Here is a 26,344-nt window from a genome sequence, read left to right on the forward strand (position 1 = left end):
GAAAACTATGGGATTTGAGTAGCCCTCTCTCTCTATCCACTCTCGATATCACTGTCTGCTTTAACATTGTTTTATTTTGTTTATTTATTTATTTATACGAGCCTTATTTTCCTCTTCGAAAGCTGCAGATGTAATAATCAAATGCAGTGTTGATATTTAATGGAAAAACACAAAGAATAAAGGTAATACAGGCCAAAAAGGTGGCCTAGGTTTAAAGTTAGCTACATAAATAACTGAATCTATCTTGACAGAAATTATAAATTATCATGCTACTTTAGCATTTCCATCTTTATTTATTTTATTTTTTTGGTAACCCGTGATGTCCGGGCCAGTTTGCGCGCACCACAACTAATCCCCGGGCTCACTGAACATCCTGCAAGCCCAATGAGTATGTAAGGCACCGCAGGGGTGACAGGCGTACACAAGTGGGGCTTGAACCCTGGTGTGGAGGAAGGGAACAAGTCCCTTCAACCACTAGGCCACAACCCCATGTGTGATGCATGTCAATTGTGATGCATGTCAATTCATGGTAGCAGTCAGTCCAATCAACTCCTATAACTAAAATGGTGTAGTACAGCTAATTAGATTTTGAATTTTTTTAAAAAAAATTATTAATTTAAATATTGTAAATCTTAAAGCTACTAAAAATTTATTTAGTTGTTAATTTTAGAGCCTCAAAATATTAGTTAAAATACACGTAAACTAGCTCGAATACCCACAGTTATCAAAAAAAAAACCTAATGTAATTAAAAAAAGATAGGAACTGAATTGCTAATGGAATCGTAGTGGGATCGCACGAAGGTTGAACATTTTATTTTTGTATTTAAAAATATTTTAAAAAAAAATAATTAATAAGTTTTTAGTATTATTAAATTGTTTTAATGTAATAATATCAAAAATAATTTAAAACATAAAAATATTATATTAATATATTTCTTAAAAAAATATTAAAAATAAAATCTAAAAATCACAACCTAGGCGGCTCCTCGATCCAGGCACACCATCATGGCTAAGCAAATAAACAAGTTGAATGAAGAATTAAAGGACCACACCAGTACATTAGGATATCTTGAGAAGAGTGGTTAAGAACAAAAGAAAGCAAAAGGATTATCAACCTCACGATCTTGATCATTGCAATAAATTAAAATCTAAACTCGTGGTGCTCTTGTTTCAAGCATGCATGCTTTGCCATGACAGATTGCTTTTGATGATCCAAACAGAGGCATGATTTTGCAAAGAGAATGATTCCATTCTTTGTGCTGGGAAGAATCTTTTTTCTCCAGTAGTGCTGGAGTGGAGAGGACAGTATTATCATATATAGTAGGCCACAAAATCGAAGTGCATTAGACAAATAAAACAAATTTAAATGTCGAAGTTACTATACTAGGTTTATATATATATATATATATATATATATATATATATATATATATATATAAGTTTATATTTTTCATTACTTTCACACAAGACAAATAGTATAGTATACGAGGCTCCACGCCTTAAAAATCTACTTTAAATCTATTTTATTCAAGCACGCTTGTAGTATTTTAAGATTGTATTTTGATTTTATGTTTATGGTATTTATATGCTTATGTTTTATAGTTAAACTAAACAAATAACTAATCTAAATTGTTGTTAGATTCTATATAAATTTAAACATATAAATCTTTGCAAACTAGTTTAGTATTTTTTTTGGAAGTTGTAACAACTCTAATGTTAATTGTTAATATTGAAACAAACAATTAAATTGTGATTAACATATCAAGTTGGTTGTAAAAATTTTATTTGTTTCATTATTTAACTTGGTGCTAGGTTATCACTTTGTATGAATAATCAAGTTTTAATTTGTGGTTATTATTATTTAGAAATTTCAATTTGTCTTGTTCTCAAGATTTGGATGCTCTAACTAATGTTGTTTCAACAACTATTATCTCATTAGAGAGAACTTCATCATCATCTTTTATGATGCATGGTGAAAAATATAAAAATAGGTGGCATGAAAAGATATTATTCTATGTAATTTTCTTAAATTTGATAAAGTTCTTATATAAAGAAGTGTCAAAGTTATCCAGTAATGAATCAGATCTTGATATTATATGGTAACCGTTAAAACATGGAATCATAGTAATTTCATGTGCAAGAATTATATCTTAAATGGACTACATAACACATTATATGATATGTATGGTTCAATCAAGAGTTGAAACGTACTATATGACTAAAAGTACGAGGTTGAAGATGCTAGTATGAAAAAATTCATAGCTACTAAGATTAGAGAAAAAACAATGTGAATTGTGAAAAGTTAATAAATCTTCCTATAAATATCTCATAATGTTGGGGTATTTTTCGGAAATAGTAGTACCTAATGATGTTCACGATTTGGTTTAGTTTGGTATGGATCAAAAAATCTAATTAAACCAGATTTTTTAATTTTTAGAAATTTTAACTCGAACCAAACTGGAAACTAGTTCAAATCGGACGTAAGAAATTTTCGAGACGTGGTTTTGTAATTCTACTATAAATTATAAAATCATTCTCCTTTTCCTTCCTTGACCAGTGCTTCAGGAAACACTTGAAACTTGGATCAATTTGCTTTGAGTTATGGGTGGATCTTTTGTTCAGATGAGAAAACCACGAAGGTTCTTGGAGAGCATTGGAGGTTGTGGCGATGGTCTATGGTTGTTTGGGTCTAGATTCTTTCGATTGGGCTGGTGCGTGTTGAGTCGATGGGGGATGCTGAGCTAATCGTTGGTTAGGGGAATCTAATGGGTTGATGGTTTGAAACAGAAATGCAGATGGGTTTTAGGTGACTGTGTGAGATGGGTTTTTGGGTCTATGTGAGGAAGACATAGGGCTGGTTATGTGGTGATTTGATGGTTGGGTTGGTTCACTATGGTCATGTTGGTATTGGAAGTTGTGAGAGGCTACTGGGTTTGTGGAGGTAAATAGGTAGGTAAGGGCTAATCTTGGTAAGGGGGTTGGTTAATGGCAGTGTTGGTTTTGGTTCCAATGGAGGTTTTGCCAAGAGAGGGACATGGTGGAAGGGGGAGATGGCAGTGAAGAGAGAATCTCTAATGTCAAGCACGGCCCAACAGTCGTTCAGGGCTCTGATAATGAGAGATATGAATTTAGGTGTGTGCGCCACCTTAACAATAATTTCACATGGGAATTTCTCCCACAGCCACAGGCCACCATTTAAAATCGCACGGACATGTTTAGTATTGTGATAGCTATTATAATTTTGATTTGAAAAAAAAATTGTTATATAAAAGGTATTTTTAATTGAGGTTGGTTTAGAAAAATATATGTTTGATTAAAACTGTGATTGAAATTGAGGTTGAATAAAAAATAATTTAATATGTTTGATTAAGAATTTTTTTAAATTAAGGTTATAAAATAACTAAAAAGGACATATTACTATTGATGGGTTTTTAATTAAAATATTATATATTTAACTACTACTATTACATTATAAATTAAACATTATTTATTTAAAATATGTTTTATTGTTCTATTAAATTATTTATAATTCTAAACATGTATGAAATTCATCCAATAAAAAATATAATTTTCGTAGTTTCTGAGCGTGGAACAAATTAATAAATATAATGTGATGGTTTACACGCACCACCACATTTAATAGTTTTTTATTCTTTCTTTAAACTTATAGCCCCTACCTAAAGCTGAAATCAACCACCACACACGGCATAATTCGATTATGTTGGATCCAATTCACGGGTTTCTGGGCTCCAAGAGTAATAAAATGACCAAAGGCGTTTTAGAATGACCAATGTGTTGGGAAAAATCATGAGATGATCCTTTCTTATGTAATTGTAGATAGAAAAACAAAGTGATAAGATCGAAATTGAACCAACGAGGAAAGAATAGATATCATATTTTGCAACTTTTTTGGATTATTTTGTTGGAAACTATCCTAAATGAAATGTTATTATGTTTGCAAAAACATAGGACAACGTACTTCTAATGTTGAATATCGGTACATAGTGGTGTCCATTGATGCTCGAATTTATGAGTTCCTGGTAGAAATTCATTGTTCACAGACTTGGACATGGATTGCACAGTACAGTCTGCCATTGGACATGAATTTATCGACATTTTTAATAATTTGGATTTGAAAATTACAGATATTTTGATTATCTTATTGGAGTCTGTGGAGGTTTTTCACGCATGGTACAGTTATCGGGGACACTGGGAATTTTGGAACTGAAGGGCTATCGAGCAAAGTTGTCTTGATACGATGGTCTCGGAGAATTCTATGGGTGATGAATTGGCAAGCCGCGGCCATGCCAGACCACCCAAGAAGCAAGAATCTGTGGCATCGTGCTGCATCCAGAATGAAGATCCGGAGGTGGTTGGATATCAATTTGCAGATCACATTTATCTTGTCGACTAGAGTGTCGTGTCGTGTCGGGCGGCTTCTGCTTCCATGGTGGCCTACACCCATTGATTGCCACAAGGAAACACCGCTTTGCTCCAAGGTTTTATTCATGAATTTGTTGTGTTGTTCACAGTGCCAAGGTACCTTCTTATTCCATCACTAATTAGGGTTTTTGCAAATGTCATCGGTGCATCTATTGATTTGCCTTGTTCTTTCACATTGCTTGCAGATACTTTGGGCTGGATCATGCCAATCTAGAAGTTGTGGCGTAATCAAACCTTCTGACTCCATACCCAGATTAATAAATCTGTTCTTCTGTTCATTTTTTGAGGAAAATACCATGCCCTGCCCATAAATGTTCGAAGGCTGGCAACATTTACCACGATAGTGATTTATTTCAGAGATTTAAGACCATTTGGCATATATTGGCGGAAAGTGTTCCCATGCGTGCTGCCTGCTATATGCCTTCTTACAACAACATCACAAACCTTTGTGTCGTCCTGAACTGAAAACATTCAACGGTTTCTTCGTTAAGAGGCATAAGAAAGCAAAAAATGGAACATCACTACTCGCTGCTCCGCAAGTCATCACTTGGTTAACTCTTTGACTATTGTCCAACTACAATGTCAGCCAAATCTGCATCTTTCCCTCCCAGTAACATCTTTACAAGTTAAAAGTGAGGGGGCGGCTGCCGGCACTTCAAAAATAGGACCTCACAGCAACATTGGTGTTTTATCTAAATCAAAAGGGAGCATACCTGAGTTGACCACCACCCTACCCGCTGACCTTATCACTAATCACCATTTGATACAAACAAGGATTCATCCCAACACAAAATTATAAAGCATAAACACCCTCTCGGTCCCATGTAACGTCAACCGGCAAGTGGGATACCAGCCACCATCAAAACCTTTTAATAGTAACTGCCGCTAGCTCAACTCCGTTAGTAGTCAAGCTGGTAGCTGAAGCTTTGCATTGTTTTTCCAGCTGGAAGAAGAGAAGAAAGGAGAATAATTACTCATGTGCTCCACGGTGACAGAGAGAATTTAGAGAATCATTCTTAGCAGGAATAGCTTCAGACCTGATGAAGTAGAAGTAGAAGAAATCTGCATAGAGGGCTGTCTGGACAAGACCAGAAACGCAAGCTGCAAAATAGACAAAAGGATATGGATGGCAGAATACATCCACAATCATCAACAACAAAGTTAACTCACATATTCTAATGACTTCTCATAGAAACTTACCTATCCATCGAGTAAAATGTGGGTCTATGAAATAGCGGTAAATCCAGTTGAAGATGTAGAAAGCACGATAAGCCCTGCAGGTTGAAGATATTTAGGTGAGCGCATTGCAACATTGACCCAAATTACAAAGACATGAATATGCACACACAAGTTAAAAAAATCATGGCCCAGGTATATTCGGAAAGAAACATGAGTGTTAGAAGTTCAATTCCATTGGTGACAATGTCTTTATTAGTGCATTCCCTTTCTTTATTAGATACCAGTGTCTGCAGCAATCAGGTAAGACTGCTCAGTGGAAAAGGCCAAGTTCAGTTCCCCAGGTGATGATTCATTTTCAACTAGGCTTTACTTCAACTCAGACATGCCTTGATTCTAAACTAGAAGCCTACATGATTCCTCTCCCAACTTCTGTGGCATATGATGACATTTCCTCTCACTCAGAATTCATGTTAACAAAATGTGGGCTATAGCTTTACACAGCTATCAACCTACCACAACCTTCCTCTCTTCTCTGAACCAGAAAGTAGCCAAGACATCTAAACATAGCAAATTCCATTAAAAGATCAAGAAAATGAGAAAAACAAGACATTATTTTAAGGGGATTAAGTTTTTTAACCACATTCTATTCCTGATTTCAGGAGGGGGTGATTAACAAGGATTATGTTCTCTGATATATGAAAGACAGCTTAACTAAATGATCATCCACAGAGTACGGCTGTGACAGCATCTAGACAACTAAGGGGAAGAAAACTGTTTCTAAAAGAAAAATATGCCAATGAATAGGCAGATTCAATCAGCACTTGACTATTCAAAATGCTTGGAGAATTCCTCCACATGCAAAAGTTCTATAGAAGTGCGCTTTCGGTAAAAATTTCCTTGCAAAATAAACTGGAGGAAGAAATATGCAAGGACTTCAAACATGCATCTCATTTTCCAAAATATAATCAAAGCCCAGGGATAGGAAAAAAAAATACTCTAACCAATAATAAATAAGGACAAAAAAGTGTGTCGTTTAAGTGGTAAGGGTATTAACATGTGTATATGTGGCCAAACCTGAATAACTAGAACAGTTACTATTAAACCATTAACAACAAAAGACATCAGTATGTCCAAAAAAATAAGTAAGCAATTCTTAACCTTCAAAATACTCTTTTCCATGGTTGATTAGCAACAATAATAAGCAACAAGATTAGTACTATAAAAGTCTGAAAATACAAGACAAGATTATCACTCAAAGTACTAATATTTTGTATTCCATGGATTTCAGGTGCCAAACAATAGGAAAGTCTTACGAAACATAACAGTGACATCAAGCTCTTAAGAGAACAGAATTCTGTTCAACATATAATGGACACAAAATTAATATTTAATATCTTGCAAAAAATATTGGTTGAGGGCCCTGCTGGTTTACTGAAAATCATAAATGACTTACCCAAGAAAGAAAACATATTGCCCTGTCAAGTTATCTACATTCCCACTTCTTTGAAGCAATACTAACTGGGGAAGAATTGCTACTGCCTCCAAGTACATTGAAAACGCCCACAAGACCTGCAAGACTGCAACAATTAATAAAAAGAAAAGCAGATGGTACTTGTGGTTTGAGGATTCACAGGTAGATGCAACATGGAGCATTCCGAAAAATTGGACAAGAAGAAATTTTTTCCTCTTTTCTCAGAGAGCCAAAACTTATTGGTTAAGACTGAGCATACACGTTCAACCCTTACACATAATGTATATAGTACTTCTATAAGAAGAGCAAACATCACATGAAACTTCAGGCAGAATTTTATACTAATCAAATTCAAGCCTTAGAAACAGAATCGCTGGACTGATGCACTTGATTCCTGCATTAGAAACATTTTCAATATACATCTAGAGGAACGAGATAGAATGAAAATATCAAGAGAAAAAAAAATTAATGTTTCTAATAGATAGAGATGAAACATAAAAAGATCAGCAGAAAAAGAGAGACACTATCCTCACTAACATAAAAAGACATTACCAATTACCAAGGAATTATTGTTAAAAGTTTAGCATTCACCAGAACAGAAACAGGTAGTGACCATAATGGGTTCATAGAATAAGCCTCTTTACTTTGGACTGCCTAATCTCTCCAGGATATTTAAGGATGTTTCACCATAAGCAACCAAGTCCTTCCAAAACCACCGACGTTAACCTCACTTAAACTGAAAAGCTAACATGAATTATGTTCAGCTTGCGTTCAAGAGGTAAAGGCAAACAAAACTTTTTCCAACCTTTACTGATGATTACTGAACCTCTATCCTACACCAGCGCTCCCTGATATTATCTATTAAAACCCTTCATAGAAACACAAATGCCGATTAATAAACTGAACTTATTAAGACTTGGGAAGGCGCTAAACTTTTCCATCCTCTAGAATACCCTCTGGCTCGATAAGACTCCACCGATAAAAGTGGAACCAAATCAAATGACGTAAGTGTCAACTGTTCCAAGCAACTCCCAGAGAAATGCAAACTCCACAGTATAGACTAAAAGTAGAGTATACAGAAAGGAGATCGCAAGGCAAAGCGTACCAAGGGCAGGTTGGTTTTCAGGCACTCCTTTACAATAGCAATAATAATGAGCACAGCACACATCCACTAAGTTAAGAATCTATCCCTACAAGACTAGTATCATACAATATGTGAGATTCTCGGTTGCAGCTAAAATGCAAAGGGATCCAAGGGCATCAAGTGTTTTACCACTACCCGAAATCAACAGAAGCATTGGCAAAACAAGGCATGTAACGATTCTCCTAATTATCCCTCCATACAACAACTCCGAATCAAGTTTTATTAAGAATACTTAACCTCTTGGAATGCGAACTTCTCGTGGAGGAAAAGAGCCAAAAGAAAGCTTGCAAGGAGGAGGAAATAATGGCGAAAGGTATCAAGTTGTTTATCGTAAGAACGCCTGACAAGAGGGTGGTTCCTCATGCACCAGACGATAGCGAGGGAGCTGGCAATAAACACCAGTTTCATAACAGTATTGTAGACTGAAATGAAGTCGGTGAAGAGATCCAGATAGCGCGTCAAAAACACCAGCGCGTACAGCTCCTGCGTCTTAAGCGAAATCCCTAGGCAGGAAAACAAAAATCAGTAGCGTGAAATGAAATGCGGTAAGCGTTGAATATATGTAGGTAGGTAGGTGGGTAACCAGAGCAAGATTTGGTAGCGTAGATTTTGAGGAGGAGAATTAGAATGCTAATCAAGTGCGTCATGTCACCCAGGAATCTGAAGATATTCATCCTCAATCACCAAAATCAATACTAATTCTATTTTATTTTTAGAGAGAAGTTTAATCAGTTTCAAGGATTTTCTTTGTTATGGCTCTGTGGATTGTGTGGGAGACGGAGAAGATGGAGGAGATGTGAGGACGCGGAACTTAGGAACGGGGTTTGCCTCCACGCTTTGGGAGTTTTTCTTGATGTGGGTTTTTCTTTTTCTTTTTTTTTTATTAATGCGTGGACTCCAGGTTTTTTGACACCGATGCAACAGCTTAAAATAATGCGAGCTTTACTTTTTTAAATTAAATAAATAAATTGTATATTTTTATTATTATAAGGCAAACTTGTCTGCTCGTACTTGGGAACTACGGATTTTATTGAAATTTTTATATCAATTTATATTTGGTGGGTTGATATTAAACATTAATTTAAAAAATATATATTATTTTAATATATTTTAAAATAAAAAATATTTGAAATAAAGTCTCCACCTCACCTCAAGTACTGAATTAACATCTGACTCGAGTAAATATTTTTTACAATAATCAAAACAAATTAGGATAAATATTGGAAGTAATTCAAAAACTGTGTTTGCAAATACTTCACTAATATGCTATAGTTTCGTGCATTTTTTAACATAGTTTTTGTCCTCTCTTTTTTTTTTTAATTTACAGTACAAAAAACAAGTGTACAGAAGTAACTAATGGTGAATATATATTGTTTGGAAATATGGTTGAAACCATATTTTTTAAAAAAATTATAAATTTTATTTTGTTTTTATTTAAAATTATTTTTTTAATATTTTTATATATTTTTTATGTGCTAATATAAAAAATAATTTTTAAAAAATATTATTTTGATATATTTTCTTAATGAAAAACATTTTAAACCGCAATTACCATTATATTTCCAAATACACCCTAAAAAATAATGGTTTTACATCACTCTTTCATCAAAGTTGTGCACAAATCAATTCTTAAATGGTGAGAAAAACAAAACAGAGAAAGAAATTAAATCAAAACTCAACATATTTATCAATTAAAATTCAAATTAAATATTATAATTGAATTCAATTATAATATAGAATCCGTTCCAAATAGCCTCTTGTGAAGCGGTCTCAACCGATAAATTGCCCTGAGATATGCTTATAAGATGGTAATGGCATTTAGATGGATAGATTGTGGCCTGCACTATGCCCAAGCCGGAACAAAAAAAATAACATAAAAAAATGTTTAAACATTGTTAGTGTATTTTTTAAAAGAAAAAAAATATATATGGTAATAAAAACAGGCAACTGTAGTAAATCAACGAAATCAAAAATAATAATCATGATGGCATGTATAAAAAGAATGCTTACCAATATTTAAAAAATGTTTTATAATATTACCTAATAATAAAGTAAAAATTAAATAAAACATAATAAAAATTACCTTTAAAATATATTTTTAACTGATCTAAGAAATATAACAAAATATATATCAATCAACAAAATATTGAATGAAAAAATAAAAAATAAATATTCAATTTAAGAAAAAAAACCAAAAAAAACAATACGGCTCAAAATCATATTAACCTTTTCAGACATGCGAACCAGGTTATAAGAATGGAGTATCTTTATAGAAAACAAATCAAAAATAAATTATGAAACTTAATTCTCAGTCAACTCAATGTTTAAGAACAAGATTAAAAAAATTAATTTTAAATAACTAAAAAAAACTCATATCAACCTTAGTTAGCATGTCAAACCTGAAACTTATTAATTGTTTTTTTAACTATAACCTAAAATTTTTATATTGTAACATTCATTTTTAATTTAATATCTAAATATTCATCGACATTTCAAATATATAAAAGCATGGATAAATAAAAAAAAATTCTCAACATATAAAATCATACTAATATAACTTTAAATAATAAAATTATAAAGAAATAAAATTCAATAGTCCAGATGAAATAATGCATTGCTATTATATAGTGTCATCCATTGTAATACAAAGTCAATAGCTACATAAGTGAGGACATAGTCAATGTTTTAACTATTATAGTTTCATCTATAATTGTACTTTAGGAATATCTATAATTATTATTAGTAATAAACTAAAATAGAACAAATATTTATTGTTTATAAAGACATTATGCAAATGATAACATTTCCAAAATTATCAATATTTCATCAAAATCAAACACACAAATACCTTTTAAATATCAAAGTAATATTAGCAACTACTTCAAAACAGGATTAAGCAATCAAGATAACATTTTCATTCATTAATCCATATAAATGCTAAAACACAAAATAATGACAAAAGAATTCAAAAACATCATTAAATATAAAAGGATGCATGAATGGGCAGACCACATGGACTACAACCTTGAGTTTTTATATGGTTATATCTTCTCTAATTTCGCTAATTATAGGTTGTTACCTTCCTTCTCTTCTCTTTTTTTCTTTCCGTTTCACTTTCTACTCTTTCCAAAACTTGTTATACCTTTTATATTAGGCCTTTGAACCTTCACAATGTAGTCTATTAACAAAGTGTTTCCCTCGTGTTTTTCCCTCTCTTTTTTTTCCCTTTTTAAATTTTTCAAGGGGTATTTATGGGGATTTTTCTAGGGTTTTTGATAAATTTCAATATATAGTGATCAAAGATCAGCCTTTTGATCAAAATGAGAGAGCTCTAGATAAATGTTAATAAATGGAATCTTTGTCCTTCAATGATTTCCTGAGGCTGGTGGTTTTGTCTAGGTGATTTTTTTTTTCTTGAAGACAAAGGCATGTATTTCTCATTTTCTAATAGAAATATTTATGACCCTTGATAAAATTCCTTTAGGAGTTTAAGTGTGAACACACAAAAAGGTTGGGTGATTTTGCACAAATAGATATCTCAATCAAGGTTGACTAAGTTGGTCATTTTTTAGATTTCGCCAGAGAAACTCTAATGTAAATATCATCGAAGACCACTTGAACTTGGTTGAGAAGATGCACATATTTTGTTTGGATCCATCCTTACTCAATTTGAAAGTTGTAGCTCCACATTCATTCGCTTAAAGGTGTCAACTCGATCGGCCCAGAATCTAAAAATAAAGTAATGGCTGGTTAGGGACAACATGTCGAAGACTTCTATAGAAACATTGAGATGTAAACATCCAATTTCATCGAAATGAAGTTGTAGAGGGGATGTTCTTTTTTTATTTGCAAAAAAACTTATGTAATTTAGAGATCTAAAACTCCACAACGAGCTCCTGAAAGTTGTCTATTTGATCATCCAAAACTGCCAAGAAAAGAGATGAATAGTGGGTAAACAACGCTTCGTCTAGGTTAAACCCCTAGAAATTAAAGTTTTTAATTTAGGATATGATAGATATTATTTTAGTTTCTATTCTTCTTATTGCTTTTAATTGCACCCGTAATAGTCTCTCAGACTCTTAATTTAATGCAATTTCAACCCTGTCAAACTCAATCATCAACCCTAAAGTTTAGTTTCATTTTCATCTGGGTTCTTGGTTTTTGATTTATGCATTTGGAATCCTAATTAACCATCAAACTTTTAATTATTTTCGATTTAGACCCTGATTTGTCAATTTCAAACCCTGAAGTTTCATGTCTTTAACGATTTGGTCCTTAGTTTTGAATTTCTTAAATCAAACCTCTAATTGGCTATCAAACTTTAATTTTTTTTATAATTAAACCCCTGATTTGACCAATTAAACTTTTTAAAGTTCAATTTCAGTCTCTAAACTTTAATTTCTTTCAATTAATACCTAAATTAACTCTAAAAAATTGATTTTCCTTACAATTAAGTTCTCAATAAAATTAATTAAGCCTTCAAAAATCCGCATTGAGTTTGTACTCATCCAAATTTGTATTTTTTTTACCTTAAATAAAAATATTTTCATTGAATGGGTCTTTACTCAATCAGAATTGGGTTACCAATTTTGTTAATTTTATACATTATAGTCCTCCAGCTTTTCCACTTATCATTTTAGTCCTTCTCCACCAATTTGAGCAATTTTTTAGGCTTTCTTCGTGTGTATCCTTTTGTATTTTTGAATTTATTTTCTATTTTTTTTCTTGATTTTTTTAGGGTAAAAATAAATAACAACAATAATATTATTGATATTTAATTTAACATCAAAAGATTTTCTAACATCGCATACATGAGAGCATACACAACACACAAATGCACATCAAACAAATACAAAAAACCATGTTAACACAATTTGTGAGGAAGGAATAAAAAAAATGTATCAAAAAAATTACAAGTATCAAGAAAGAAAAAATTAATTGTGAACAATGACGTGAATAAAGAAATATGAGAGTGTATAGTATATGAACAATAAAAACTTACATGTTTTGGTTCATTGTGTAATTATATTCTTTTTCATCGTATAAACAAACCAACTTGAAGTTTAAAATAAAAATAAGAAAATAATACTTAAAAAAACAACTATCCGAGTGTACAGCAATTAAAAAATATGACAATCTTTTTGGTGAGTACTCTAGGAGTTCCTGTGATGGATAAATACACCAGCTTTTATCTTCTAATTATTAACTGCTAAATATTAAAAAAAATTAATTTTATGTCCTTAATTGTTTATTTTAATACAATTAAATTTCATTCTGCATGTTTTGAAATTTGATATATCCATAAAAATACGAACTCTAAAATACTTTTGATTTTTTTATTAACTTAATGTCTAAAATATTAATTTTGAAATTGTTTTTTTCCCCTCAAATATCATGCCTCAACTGGATATATTAACTTATTTTACACAATTCTTCTAGTTATGCCATGCTCTAGTTAATGGAAGGCCCCTATCAAGCAAGCAAGAAGCAGCTCTTTCCACGGCGGAGCCACCACTTCTCTTTTTGTAAAATATTTAAAAGTTAAACAGCATATAATAGGATAGAGCATATTATGCCATACAGAGTCTATACACCTTGGAGATGATGGTTCAAGATACAGAGATCACTAGACAGTAGCCTGCTCCGCGCCACCGACCAGGTTAATAAAAATAACTTGATTAATTAATTTAATAATATAATTAAAAAAAATTAGAAATAATTAACTACAAAAAATAATCCGTGAATATTATACTTAGAATAAGAATAAAGAAACGTTCGTTGAAAACTCATCGTCGCTTCATCATAGACACCCTATCACCAAAAAAAACTCATTAAGACAGTTCTAATATCACTGTAAAAAGCTGCACAATAACACCAAAAGAGACTACATGTATTATCAGAGCAATGACCTGGAAAGCAATACCCAATAAAAATTATGAAATACGCATCTCATATTTATGTTTAATCAATTAATTTAATTTAATTCAAAAATTAAATTTCTTTTTAAAAAAATTAACTAACAATAATAAATAAAAAGATCTGAGATAACATAGCTGATTTTCAAAATCAATGAAAAAAATTTATAGAAAGCAAATAAAAAAAATAACAGAGGTCATTATCCAATTAAATAAATTTTGAAAAAATAAATTCAAAAAAATATGAGTTTAAAACAATAAAAACAATAAAGCAAAATCATGAAAAATTGAGGGTCGAATGTGACAACAAAGGATGAGAGAGAAAAGAGAGGGGGGGAGAAGAAGAAAATATTATTAGTTCCAAACTAGAGCTCAGCAAGCTACATGCAGTGCTTGTTAAGGGAGGGGTTGTCAAGATGATTTCTACCACATAAAAAAAGATCATATTTGGCCATCAAAATCTGTTATACGCGTGTCTGAATGTGGTGGAGTAGCTTTCACATGTAATGCAAGTGCCAACTAATTTTTATTTTTAAATCATAATTTATATTTATTAAAATACCAAATTCCTCCATCCAACTTGTTTATAACTAAAAACACTAGGTTCAAAAGTTGATAAGTCTTTAAATGTTAGTTATAGAAAATTTCCATTGTATTTTAAAAATTAAAAAAAATTGAGTTGTCCTTGAGCAATATAGTAATTACCAATGGACCTTATTAAGAGACTGTATTATTTTTAATAGCTAGTCTATTAATTTTTTTGAAATATTAAATTGGTAATTACACTTTTTTAATCTATAGTGTCATGTATCGGCATCTATAGTAAAACATCGATTTCCTGTTGTTTTTTAATGAAGTAAATGATATGCTTCTAGATTATTTGAAAATTTTTTATCCTTCTTAATCAATGAAAAATGATTTTTTCTCTATATGTATAACTCTCTCTTTTTTTTTTTTTTTTTCTTTTTTCATACTGTTCATAGAAACTAGCTAAATATTATTATATAAACTATTTTTTAAAACTTACTATCCCCATTCTTTCTAATTAAACTATAAATTTTAGAACAAATTAGTGGTGAACTTATATGAATTTTAAGAATAGAACGCTTTTGTTTGAGAAAATATACTTATGAAATTATATATATATATATATATATATATATATATATATTAGAGAGAGAGAGAGAGAGAGAGAGAGAGAGAGAGAGAGATACACACACTCATCATTAGCTTGTTGAAGATGGAGCTTACAAGATAACATCTTGATCATGGCACAAATTTACACAACCCTTGTCTATGATAATTCAAATCAATCTCGTTATGCTGAAGAAAAATAATCTAGGGATTGAAAATGAAAGCTTTTACAACAAAAACAAGCCATGTTTAACAAAAGTAATACAATAATTGTTGGTCTTAAGTGTGAAGTTAGGGGAGCTAAATCTCAACACTTTTATGATCATATCTCAAACATCTTATTACTCACAAGAATTTGGGTTCGTTTTTTTGCAGGTTTTTTTTTTTTTTAATTTGGGTTCATTAATAAAAATATAGAGAGCAAGTATGATAATTTCCTATATCCTAAGTGAATAAGCCTTCAACTATGTTCTTTCTTTTTTTAATTGTTACTTTATATTTGATGGTTTGATTATGCTATGAAAATTGTATTTCATAACATAAAAATATTAATTTAATACTTTTTATATTATAAAATAAAATTCCAACCATAAATTTAAATATATTTATGTTCTTCTTGATTGCAAAGTTGAATTCATCTATAATAAAAACTTGGCTCGTTCATGAATCAGTTTAAAGGTTGGGTTTCTAGTAGGGGTGAGCAAAAAAACCGAGAAACCAAAAAAACCGAGAAAATCAAGAAACAAATAATCAAAAAAAACCAAACCGAGAAAAAAAAAACTGATTAAAATTTTTAAAAAAACCGACCAGTTTCGGTTTCGGTATCGGTTTTAGGCTTATAAAAAAGAACCAAACTGAAAAAATAACTGAAAAAACCGAGCCAAACCAAGCCAAAACCGAAAAAACTGAGCCAAAACCGAAAAAAACCGAGCCAAAATTGAAAAAAACCGAACTAGACCGGTTTTTCCCTAAAAAACCGAACCGAACCAAAACCGACCGGTTCGAACCAATTTCGGTTTTTTTTAAAAAAAAAAAATTCAATTTGATTACTTTTTTTTGATAAAAATCAAACCGAATCGAATTTGCTCACCCTCTAGTTAAACATGTAAATTGTTTTTTTAGAAAACAATAAAATGATATTTTAAAAGAAAAATAAAAAAAGTTGATTGAGTTTCTCCTAAATGCTACTCATGTCATGATTTGACATATTGAGTTATGTTGATTGAGTCTCTACACTATTAATTTTCTTTTTAAAAAAAACCAATCCAATCCAAATTTCAAGTCAAGACTCTAGCTAACTTTTAGCTAACTTTCATAACTATAAAGCCATACAATTACACCTACTGTACCCATTCAACTAGGTAGGAAAAATATTTGGGCATTCATGTCAAAATGAATGCACTAGTTGTGGGTTGAAGTAAATTTTTTTAGAAAAAATATCATTTTAGATAAATTATAAAAACTTATAATAATACTATTTTGAAGGAAAAAAAAAGTTTAATAAGTTTATCTAGTTTTATCCAAATTTAATTAAGTCAATCATGATAATTTTTTAAAAAAAACATAAAACATCTAGTTCAGCGAGTCGACACACTTTTATAATTATTAGATTAATCAGTTAATTATAGAATTATGTCATAAAAGTATGGTAATTAAATAAAAAAATTAATATTAATAAATTAAATTAAATTAAAAAAAAAAATTCAGCTATGAATTCCACAGTAGAAGTCTTGCAATAATACCTACCCTACCCACTGGATGAGGTTGGCAATTATTTGGGCATTCATGTCAAAATCAATGCACCGCCGGTGAGTGCCTTACAATATGATTTTTTCACTATGCTTTTTCGTTTCTCTTCTAACTCACCGCAAAGCTACACAAGAACCCATATACCTCATTAACTTTCCTCATTCCGATTTGGAAAGTAAGGCTGTTAACGTTGTCAAGCCTGTGGATTTTTTAATGTATTTTTTTTTTCTTTTAAAGGATGAGCTTAGGAATCAGCTCCTTTTGGTATAATCTAAATTTTTCACAACTTGAAAACACTTTCCAGAAAACCAAGCCAAATTTTCCTTTTACTGGAAAGTGTGCACTCCCGGAAACCACTTTCCAGCTAAAAGGAAAACACTTTGTTAAAGTGTTTTCTGACCAACTTTTCCTAATGACACAGGAAAGTTTGGAAAATTAAATTAATGCCTACAGCCTGCTCTGTGACTCCGTTATCAAACATCACGACAGCTCATCCATACGGCTACAGGCATGTAGTTACATGCATGTTTGTTAATTCTATACCATGTCAGGGTATATCGGCAAGATAACAATCATATCATATATATACTAAGATAAATTGTTTTGTATTTGTCTAAAAAAACATATTATATTTGCATATTAATATTTATCTAAACTAGTATATGTGTGATAGTTATTTTAAGTTAAAAACTATTTATAACCTACAATAATAATTTGAGATCTGGGCTTGAAATAAAGCTCAATCTTTATTTTTAAAATGTGGATGTTGGATCTCGAGGAAGATGATTTGTTCATAAACTTCCTCGAGATCATATTGATTGAAATTAATCTAAAGGTCTCCACTTACGTTCAATAAGCTTATGAGTAAGCTTATGAGTAATAATTAATATTGGTATAGCATAAACTCACTCATTGTAGAAAAATGACATAATATGGTCTAAAAAATAACTAAACAAATATCCACACATATTCAAGATTCAAATTTTATAAACAATAAATATAAGCATCAAAGTTATATTTACAAACCAAGTTTTAATATAATATTTATGAAAAAGTTTATTATATATAATAATTTTAAATAAATACATACATGTTTTTACTTTAAGAGTTGTGACCCTGCTGATAAAGTGGTGATTAACTAGATAGACGAAGAAGTAGAATGGAAAGGTATTATAAAGTATATTCTATAACTGATATGTCCAGATTCTAATATTTTACAAAGAAAAATGATATATTTTTAAAAATAATATCATGTATTTAACCCTTTTTATTTTTCTTTTAACTTCCATGGACAAGAATCATTTAAAAATCATATCGTTCCTGGGTTAATTCGTAGATAAAAATGAACAATCAATATATAACAATGAAGAAATAAATCTTACTATAGGAATACAGTGACTTGAAATTAAAAACTTTAGCTATGTATTAATCGATCATATTACCCACTATACAAAATTGCACATAAACAAAACATGTTCCTGTATTGATTTTCTCGGAACAATCTTCTCGGAGGCAGAACACGGGAAATAAAGACTTCGGCGGTGATGCATCCAAATACTAACATAGATGCATTAAATTTTCTCCGAGAATCCAAGAACATCTGCAGGCTATAGGTTTGTCTGTTAATGAAATCTGTCGTACACATGGACATGGGCTGGCATAATCATAACTGTCATTGTCAACGTGAGGAGGAACCATCACTTTGATCGGTTGTACTACACCAAACTCATAGAAAATATCAAATTAAAATGGTATTTTGTAATATAAATATATTATTTTTTTATTACAAAATAGTTGTTATTGAAGTTAAAAATTAAAACGCTTTCAAAACTAGTACAAAAGTATTAAAAACGTGTTTGACAGTATAGTAGTGATTGCTTTTTAAATAGCTTTTTCATGCTAAAATACATGCAAATGATATTTTTTTTATTTTTAAAAATTAATTTTAATATCAGCACATCAAAACGATTCAAAGGTACAAACCACACTCAATTTTAAAAAAAAATAATTAAAATTTGCCAAAACACATGTGTAAACGCAGCCCCAAACGGGTTCTAAGAGTCATAAGCAATAAAATAAAACTTTCTAAGAACACTAAGGTTTTCTTTTTAGTTTTGTGTATAAAGAAGAAAATGATCAAATGACTTTTATTTATAGTGTTGAACAATAAATAACTAATATTCTACCATTATTTGTTGTAGAATTTTTTTATTAAAAAAATATGAATATATGGTTGAGAGTTTCATCATTTATTTCAAATATGCAACTCAAGATTTAACTTGAAATTCATTGATAATTATTTTTTTAGTACACACTTCAATATGATATTTGAAATAAAGTTCCATAATTTTAAATGTTTAATCTTTATATTTTAGTTCTTAAATTTTTAAATTCTTTACTTTGTTACCAAACTCTTTTAATATTATAATTTAGCACTCATTTTTCATATATTTAAAGTTCAACAACCACTATCAAATTTATGATTAGATTTGATAAATACATGTGTAAGAGAATATGTGCATGTAGCATAGAGAAACTATATATGACTAGTCAACTATCTTTGTGTTTGTTCGGAAAACTTTTTTAAAAATATTTTTAAATTTAATTAAGTTCGCAAGTTAACATGATAAGTCATTGACTTAATCTATGGAGTTGATCTAGTATGATTTAGTCAACCTAATCAAAATTCAATTTGATGTTTTAAACAAATTAAAAAATCATCAATTTAATATTTATTTATCAAAAAATATTGGAACAACTATGTTTGAGTTGACCCATGTCAAACAATGTTAACCCGCTCATTTTATGAAATAATTCATGACCCTCACCAGGTTTAATAACCTTGTTATTTTAATTTATTTTTTATTTTAGTAAATTATTATAAAAATAAACATTTACAAAAGAAAAAAAAAAAGATAACCAATAAAATTATTAAGGAGAAAAATATTTCTTCAATTTGAACTCTAATTTCTTATTAATGCATCTTTTTATTGTTTGAATGAAAGCATGATTTTATTATTATTATTATATGCATAGTTTTTAAAATAAAAATCTATCATGATCTTTAAAGCAAGTCTTTCTTTAAAATATTAAAATAATGCCTTAATATTTTGTGTTGAATGAAGAAAAGATTATTAATTTTTTATAAAATCATGTAAAAAACATGTAAAAATATTTAAAGAATGGAAACATTATTTTCATTGAATATTTATGAGTAATTTTTATTTTTTACTTTTTCATATTACGCACATAATTATTGAAAAGACCACTAATATTCCCGTAGGAACCTATCACGTTACTTAAGAACCATGAAAAAAATTGAATGGTAATTAAAATATCATTTAAAGATTTTCTTAGTGCATTTCAATCAAAACTTAAGAACAAAATGGAAAGAACAAAAAGATAGAAAGAGGATAAGCACCTAGGTTAAAGAGACAAGGCTTGTGCTTGGCCTAGCAAAAAGGTCTCACGTGCATGGACTTGCAAGGCTAGATATGTAAGATAGATTGTCTTTATTTCTTTTTCTTCTCAAAGACGATGTCACCCATTTAATTTTTTTAAAAAATAAAACAGGTAATACACCATTTGCTTACTTAGATTCTATTGGAAATGTCACTGAAAAATCAAGTTGATGCTTTTTTTATCTAAAATAATAATTTAACATATTTTCATCTAAAAAACATCTAATAAACACCCTTAAAATCCCAATGAATTAATTTTTCAACTTAAAATACCTTCAAAATCACAAAATCAAATAAAAATTCTTTCTCAACCCCAATATATTTTTTTCGGCAATATAAAAACTAAAAACACACATTTTTTTTTGTTAAGAAAAACACATTGCATCAAATATGGCTTTTTTTGTTCATGAAATCTTGGTAACTAACCACTTTTCTCTCTTCTATGATGTTTTTTAGTGATTCTCTCTCACATCTTTTAAACTCAAGGACTATAATGTAAATAAAAATAAAATTATTTTTAACTTTTAATTTGGAGGAGTCTCAATGGGTTGGTTTGATTGTCAAGGAAATGTGATTACTTCTTTAATTTTATGAGTTCAAATTTTAGAGTAGGCATGTATAAGAATTTATTAATTTTTGAATGCACTAGGTCAGCTTGTAGGGCATGCTTTTAAAATCATTCCGAGCACTTATTTCATCATAGGAATAAATAAGAAATAATAATTTTTTAATGCTACCAAGAATGTTATATGATTTAGTTTTCATTTAAACCTAGATTTTAAAATCTCCAATCAACTAGGTATGGTTAACTTCATTACTCTCTTTTATCTTTTAAAGGCTTTAAACATACTCCACTTGATGAACTATGGACAAGCTCTCTCAGCAAATCTTTGATTAGCGGATTCACAATACTTTTCTTTAATTTCACATAGTCAATGAAAATAATTCCATCCGAGAGTAAGTTTTAACAGTATTATATCTACGATGTATATATCTAAACTTATCATTATACATATTACTTTATGTCATTCCAATTGCTAATTGATTATCGCAATGGACACAAATCGTTGACACTTGTTTTGGCCAATATGAGATATCCTTTAAGAAATTTTAAATCCATTCATGATTCAACTTCCTCTCCAGTTTTATCAAGAGAAATAAACTCAAAATTCATCATAGATTTAGCAATACATGTTTGTTTAGAGGATTTCAATGATGCAGTTACTCCACTAAGTGTGAAGATATATCCACATGTGAATTTCAAACCTTAGTGTCAGATGTCTAATTAGCAACACTATACCCTTCTAGTACTGTCGAGTAACCAGCATAGTGTAGCCCATTGTCCAAGGTGTACCTCAAATATTTGAGTATCATTTTTATTGCCTTCCAATAATTCATACTTAGATTACTTGTAAATCTATTTAGTTTACCAAATCAAGAATTAAATATAGAAAAACTAAATGTTCTTTGAGGGGAAAAAACAAAGGTGTTTTTAGATTAATTTTTTGTTTACTCGTAATTTGTTTATTTAAACAAATTTCCAACACCTACCACCAATTACAAAGAAAAACCTTATATGCACGAAATCAAGGCACTCCTCTTAGCAATGTGTTCTTCAAATATTGATAATGAATTTCATCAATGATATACAACTCACAAAATTCAAATCTAAGACTATTTTTGTCGTGGCTTGTTTCACTTTAAGCTCTCATCTCCATATTGTTCAAAAATTAAAGGTGAGAAGCGCATTAATCATCATATTTTACAACGAGTTTAAAACTATATAAATAATCTTAAACCCCGATATTAAATATCTTCATCTAGAGAGAAAAACTATCATTCCTCTTTCTTAAGCTTTATTATTTAATTACACAAATATAGTTTTAAAGCTTCTTTTCCTTCATTATCAATGTTAATTTAAATATAATATGTTTTCCTAAATACAATAAAAATCTATTTTCAACCTACCAATCCATTCACCGATCTTGAAAAAAAAACCTAATATTTATAAAGTTTTTTTTTAAATAATCTTATCAGTATTTACCAAATTATTCTGGGAAATGATATAGTTAAAAAAAAGTTTTAGAGGAATTACACAGTTTGAAAAAGTTTTAGAGAAATAACATAGTTTCAAAAGAGTTGTTATTTTGAATTGCAATTTTAATATAACCGCGGTTTAGAGTCACAGTTTTAATACAACCGCGATTCATAATTGCGGTTTAATTTACTACTTTTGTCAACATAATTGGTGATTCTTGTACACTAGTATTTGCAACCATGTAATTATGATTCTATTAGACGTGGTCCATGGAAGGCCAAGACATGTCTCTTATAGGAAATTAAGATTGATCTTCTTCTTCAAGTCATTGCTAACTCTATTTTCTAATCTACATTGTTGTTTATGTCTTCTAACTATGATAACATGCTTGTTTCTAACACTGGCTTAATGTTTTGAAATTTTCTCAGTGAGCAAAACTTATTCAAAACAATGTAAGCAAACTTATTTCACTAGAAATATTATTGCATTTTAGCATCGACTTGTAAAGGTGTGATTTTGAATTTCACTATATTTCTTTATTAAGAAAGTTAACATCATAATTTTTGTAACTAAAGACCTTGAATCATATTTGTGATATGAGGAGCTCTCTTCCTCAAATGTCAAAATATCTCCAAGTCATCATCATTTTTCATACGTATTATTACCTCCTTTCTTCTTCTTCTTTTTATTCTTTTTGTATGTTTCGTTCTTGCTCATTATACACAATCCATTCAAATAATCTAGCATATGCCTTTTTCTCAATTTCTAGAATACACACACACACACACTGAAAAAGAAGAAAAACTATTAAAGGAGAGAGGTAGGGATCGAGGATGGGTCAATCCTCTTCTTCATGCTCGTGCAATAATGGCTATAGGATTTATAGGCTTATTATCATTGAAAAAACAATAGTAATATTGATAAGGATGATGACTTGACCTTAAGTCTTCTTGACGAATACTTGGGTAGTGTGTTTGGGAAGCTAGCTTAGCTTGACAAGAACTCTTGCTTTATGGTTTAGAAGATATGGAAATGTGTAACAATGTTTACACCACATTATAACCAACATCAGAACCCATTTCATCATCATTATTAGTATTGAAAAATCCTTAAATAATAGTATTATTTTTCAACTTCATTATCATTTATAGTAAAATATTTAGTTCCAGGTAATTTGCCATATTTAGGATTACCTGAATAATACCTCAATATTTTTATTCTTAAAGGATCAACATCAACATATAGATACACCTCCTTTTCACCTTTATGCATGCTAAGTACTTGTGTAGTTAAGACATCATACAATATTCTATTGCTTTTGTCATTCTTTATTAAAGTCATGCAAGTCTATATCAAAAACTTGTTTGCATATGAATAATATGTCTATATAAGATATATAGTCAGAGCCACAATTTGTTTCCATATATACTGAACTTCCATGATGTACAAATATAACTGACATTTTGTTTTCTATATAGTTTACAAAAATTATAGCAAGGTTACACATAAAAAATAACAAAGAAATAAAAAACAATGCCTAAACTTTATACATTATATCCATTAACCATGTTTAAACATGTGTCAATCTGGTCATATTTTTTTAATTTGAGAATATAAGAGTAAACATGTGTTAGAACAATAATATACACAACATTGTATAAAACATCTAATACTCTTTTGTATTAGCATGTTCGTACAAATTGATTTAACATTAATTACATATAAATTAAAAAATAATTAAAAAATTAAGGTTCTAACCATACTTTTTTAATTTGAAGTTTTTTCATAAGAATTCAAATAATAGCTTTCTCACTCTCTCAAAAGTGTTCGTGAGTTTCGAAATTAAATGATTGAACATAAATAATTTATTTGTTTTGGGCTATTGTACTTTATAAATTTTATTTTGAATTTTAAATAACTGATTTGTTTATTTAATTTTTTGTTAAATCAAGGAAACAAAACCTATTAAACAACAACAGAACCCACCAAAATAGATTTCAAAATCTCGATTACATAAAAGAATTGGAACTTACCTTTTTCTTTTTGAGTTTCATATGATGAATCTTCAATGCCAACACCAAGCCGCGGCAAGAGAAGGCGGCAGAGAAGGCAATATTGAATGATTCTTTGTTTCGATCGATTCTAAGTTTTAGGGAGCGTTTGGCATTGTGGCCAAACCGGCTTTTCACCGAAATTCAAATTTTTTTTTTTTTTTGCTAAAAAAGTGGCGGTTTGTACTTTTTGGATCGTTTTGATGTGCTGATGTCAAAAATGATTTTTAAAAAAAAATAAAAAACATTTAATTTTTTTCGGCACGAAAAGCTATTTGAAAAGCAACCTCTACCACATTCTCCCAATCGATACCCTCTTTAGTTTAAGCTTTGACACGGAGAAAAGAGAGAAGAGAGAAGAGAGTGTGTGAGAGAAACATGCAATGTTGGATTAAAGAGAGATAATGAGTGATGTGATAATGATTTGCTTAAATATATTGAAGCCATTATAATTATTTGATTAATAGAGTGTTTGGAATGTAATTATACTTGTGTTTTCAAAAATATTTAAATTGTTTTTATTAAAAATTAATTTTTTTAATATATTTTGGATCGTTTTGATACATTAATTTTAAAAATAATTTTTTAAAATAAAAAAAATTATTTTGATACATTTCAACACGAAAAATATTTTTAAAAACAATTGCAATTATAATAATTTAAAAATAGTAGTAATTATGGTTTAAAATATTTTTCACTTAAAATACATCAAAATAATATATTTTTTTATTTTTTAAAATTAGCATATCAAAATAATTTAAAAATATAAAAATATAAATTTTAATTTTTTTTTTATAAAATTTTTAAAAAACACATCGTCAACCATGTTATCAAAATTCAAAATATCTTAGCCAAAAGCCACCGTGTTTACAACAAAAGCTTGTGCAAGAAAGAAAAACCACGAACCCATGGATTATGTTTTTGTCTTGACATGCAACAAAGACAAAACAATTGTCAAAAAGAAAGTGGAAACAGAGTCAAGATTCCTCTTCCCTAATTTGAAATCATACTTTATTTTAAAATCCTTCACAAAGTAGCTGGATTAGCATTGTTCTAGATGGGGTTATGTAATGTTTTGAAATTTTTTTATTTTCTTTATTTGTTTAATATTATTTTTTTATATTTTCAGATAGTTTTTGATATGTTAATATTAAAAATAATTTTTTTAAAATAAAAAAAAATTATTTTAACCCATTTTTAAAATAAAAATTATTTTAAAAAAATATTCCCTCCCGCATCTTATATAAAAATAAAGAAAAACATCCTCCCTTAAGAAACTTCATAGTTTTTTAAGGTCCCCACCAACAGTTGCCAACTCTACAACTTAGATAAAAAGGCTTACTTGACTCTCAGTTTGCTGTCTTCTTTCCATAACCTACCTTTGCTTATTAAAGTTGATCACATTTTTAAACTAATCACTTACAAGAAATTTCTTTTTCACATAATAATGTGAATTTCTTTTCTTTTTATAAAGCTACCCTCTCGCTCGTATGAAATGTTTAATTAGTTGGAAGAGGAGGAGGAGGAGAGTGTGCATTAAAAAAATAAAATAAAAACCAGCTGGACTGTCCTAAGAGCAGTTAAAACTAGGGTGGTTTGATTTTATTTTCTTAAGCTGAGCGAGAGAACCTCGAATTAACGTCCAAGATTAATATTCGTGTATTTATAATTATATATAAAGGTAAAAGAAATAAATAGTTTTGAATGTTAAAGCAATATTTTTCATTTGCATGCTCAAACAAAATGTCACACTGCTTTA

At 29.7% G+C, this 26,344-nt stretch overlaps 1 protein-coding gene across 1 annotated transcript; it reads right to left on the reverse strand.

Moving 5' to 3' along the window:
* Window positions 1–4,944: 4,944 nt before the first annotated feature.
* LOC118060739 (ER lumen protein-retaining receptor A) lies at window positions 4,945–9,137 on the reverse strand. The gene is made up of 6 exons (XM_035073998.2): window positions 8,821–9,137; window positions 8,475–8,740; window positions 7,076–7,191; window positions 5,644–5,717; window positions 5,481–5,544; window positions 4,945–5,386 (listed from the first exon to the last, which is right to left on the reverse strand). The coding sequence occupies exons 1-6, from the start codon at window positions 8,909–8,911 to the stop codon at window positions 5,350–5,352; spliced, it is 648 nt and encodes a 215-aa protein (XP_034929889.1). The 5' UTR covers window positions 8,912–9,137; the 3' UTR covers window positions 4,945–5,349.
* Window positions 9,138–26,344: the final 17,207 nt, after the last annotated feature.

Source organism: Populus alba, chromosome 11 (assembly GCF_005239225.2).
Source record: "Populus alba chromosome 11, ASM523922v2, whole genome shotgun sequence".
NCBI lineage: Eukaryota > Viridiplantae > Streptophyta > Magnoliopsida > Malpighiales > Salicaceae > Populus > Populus alba.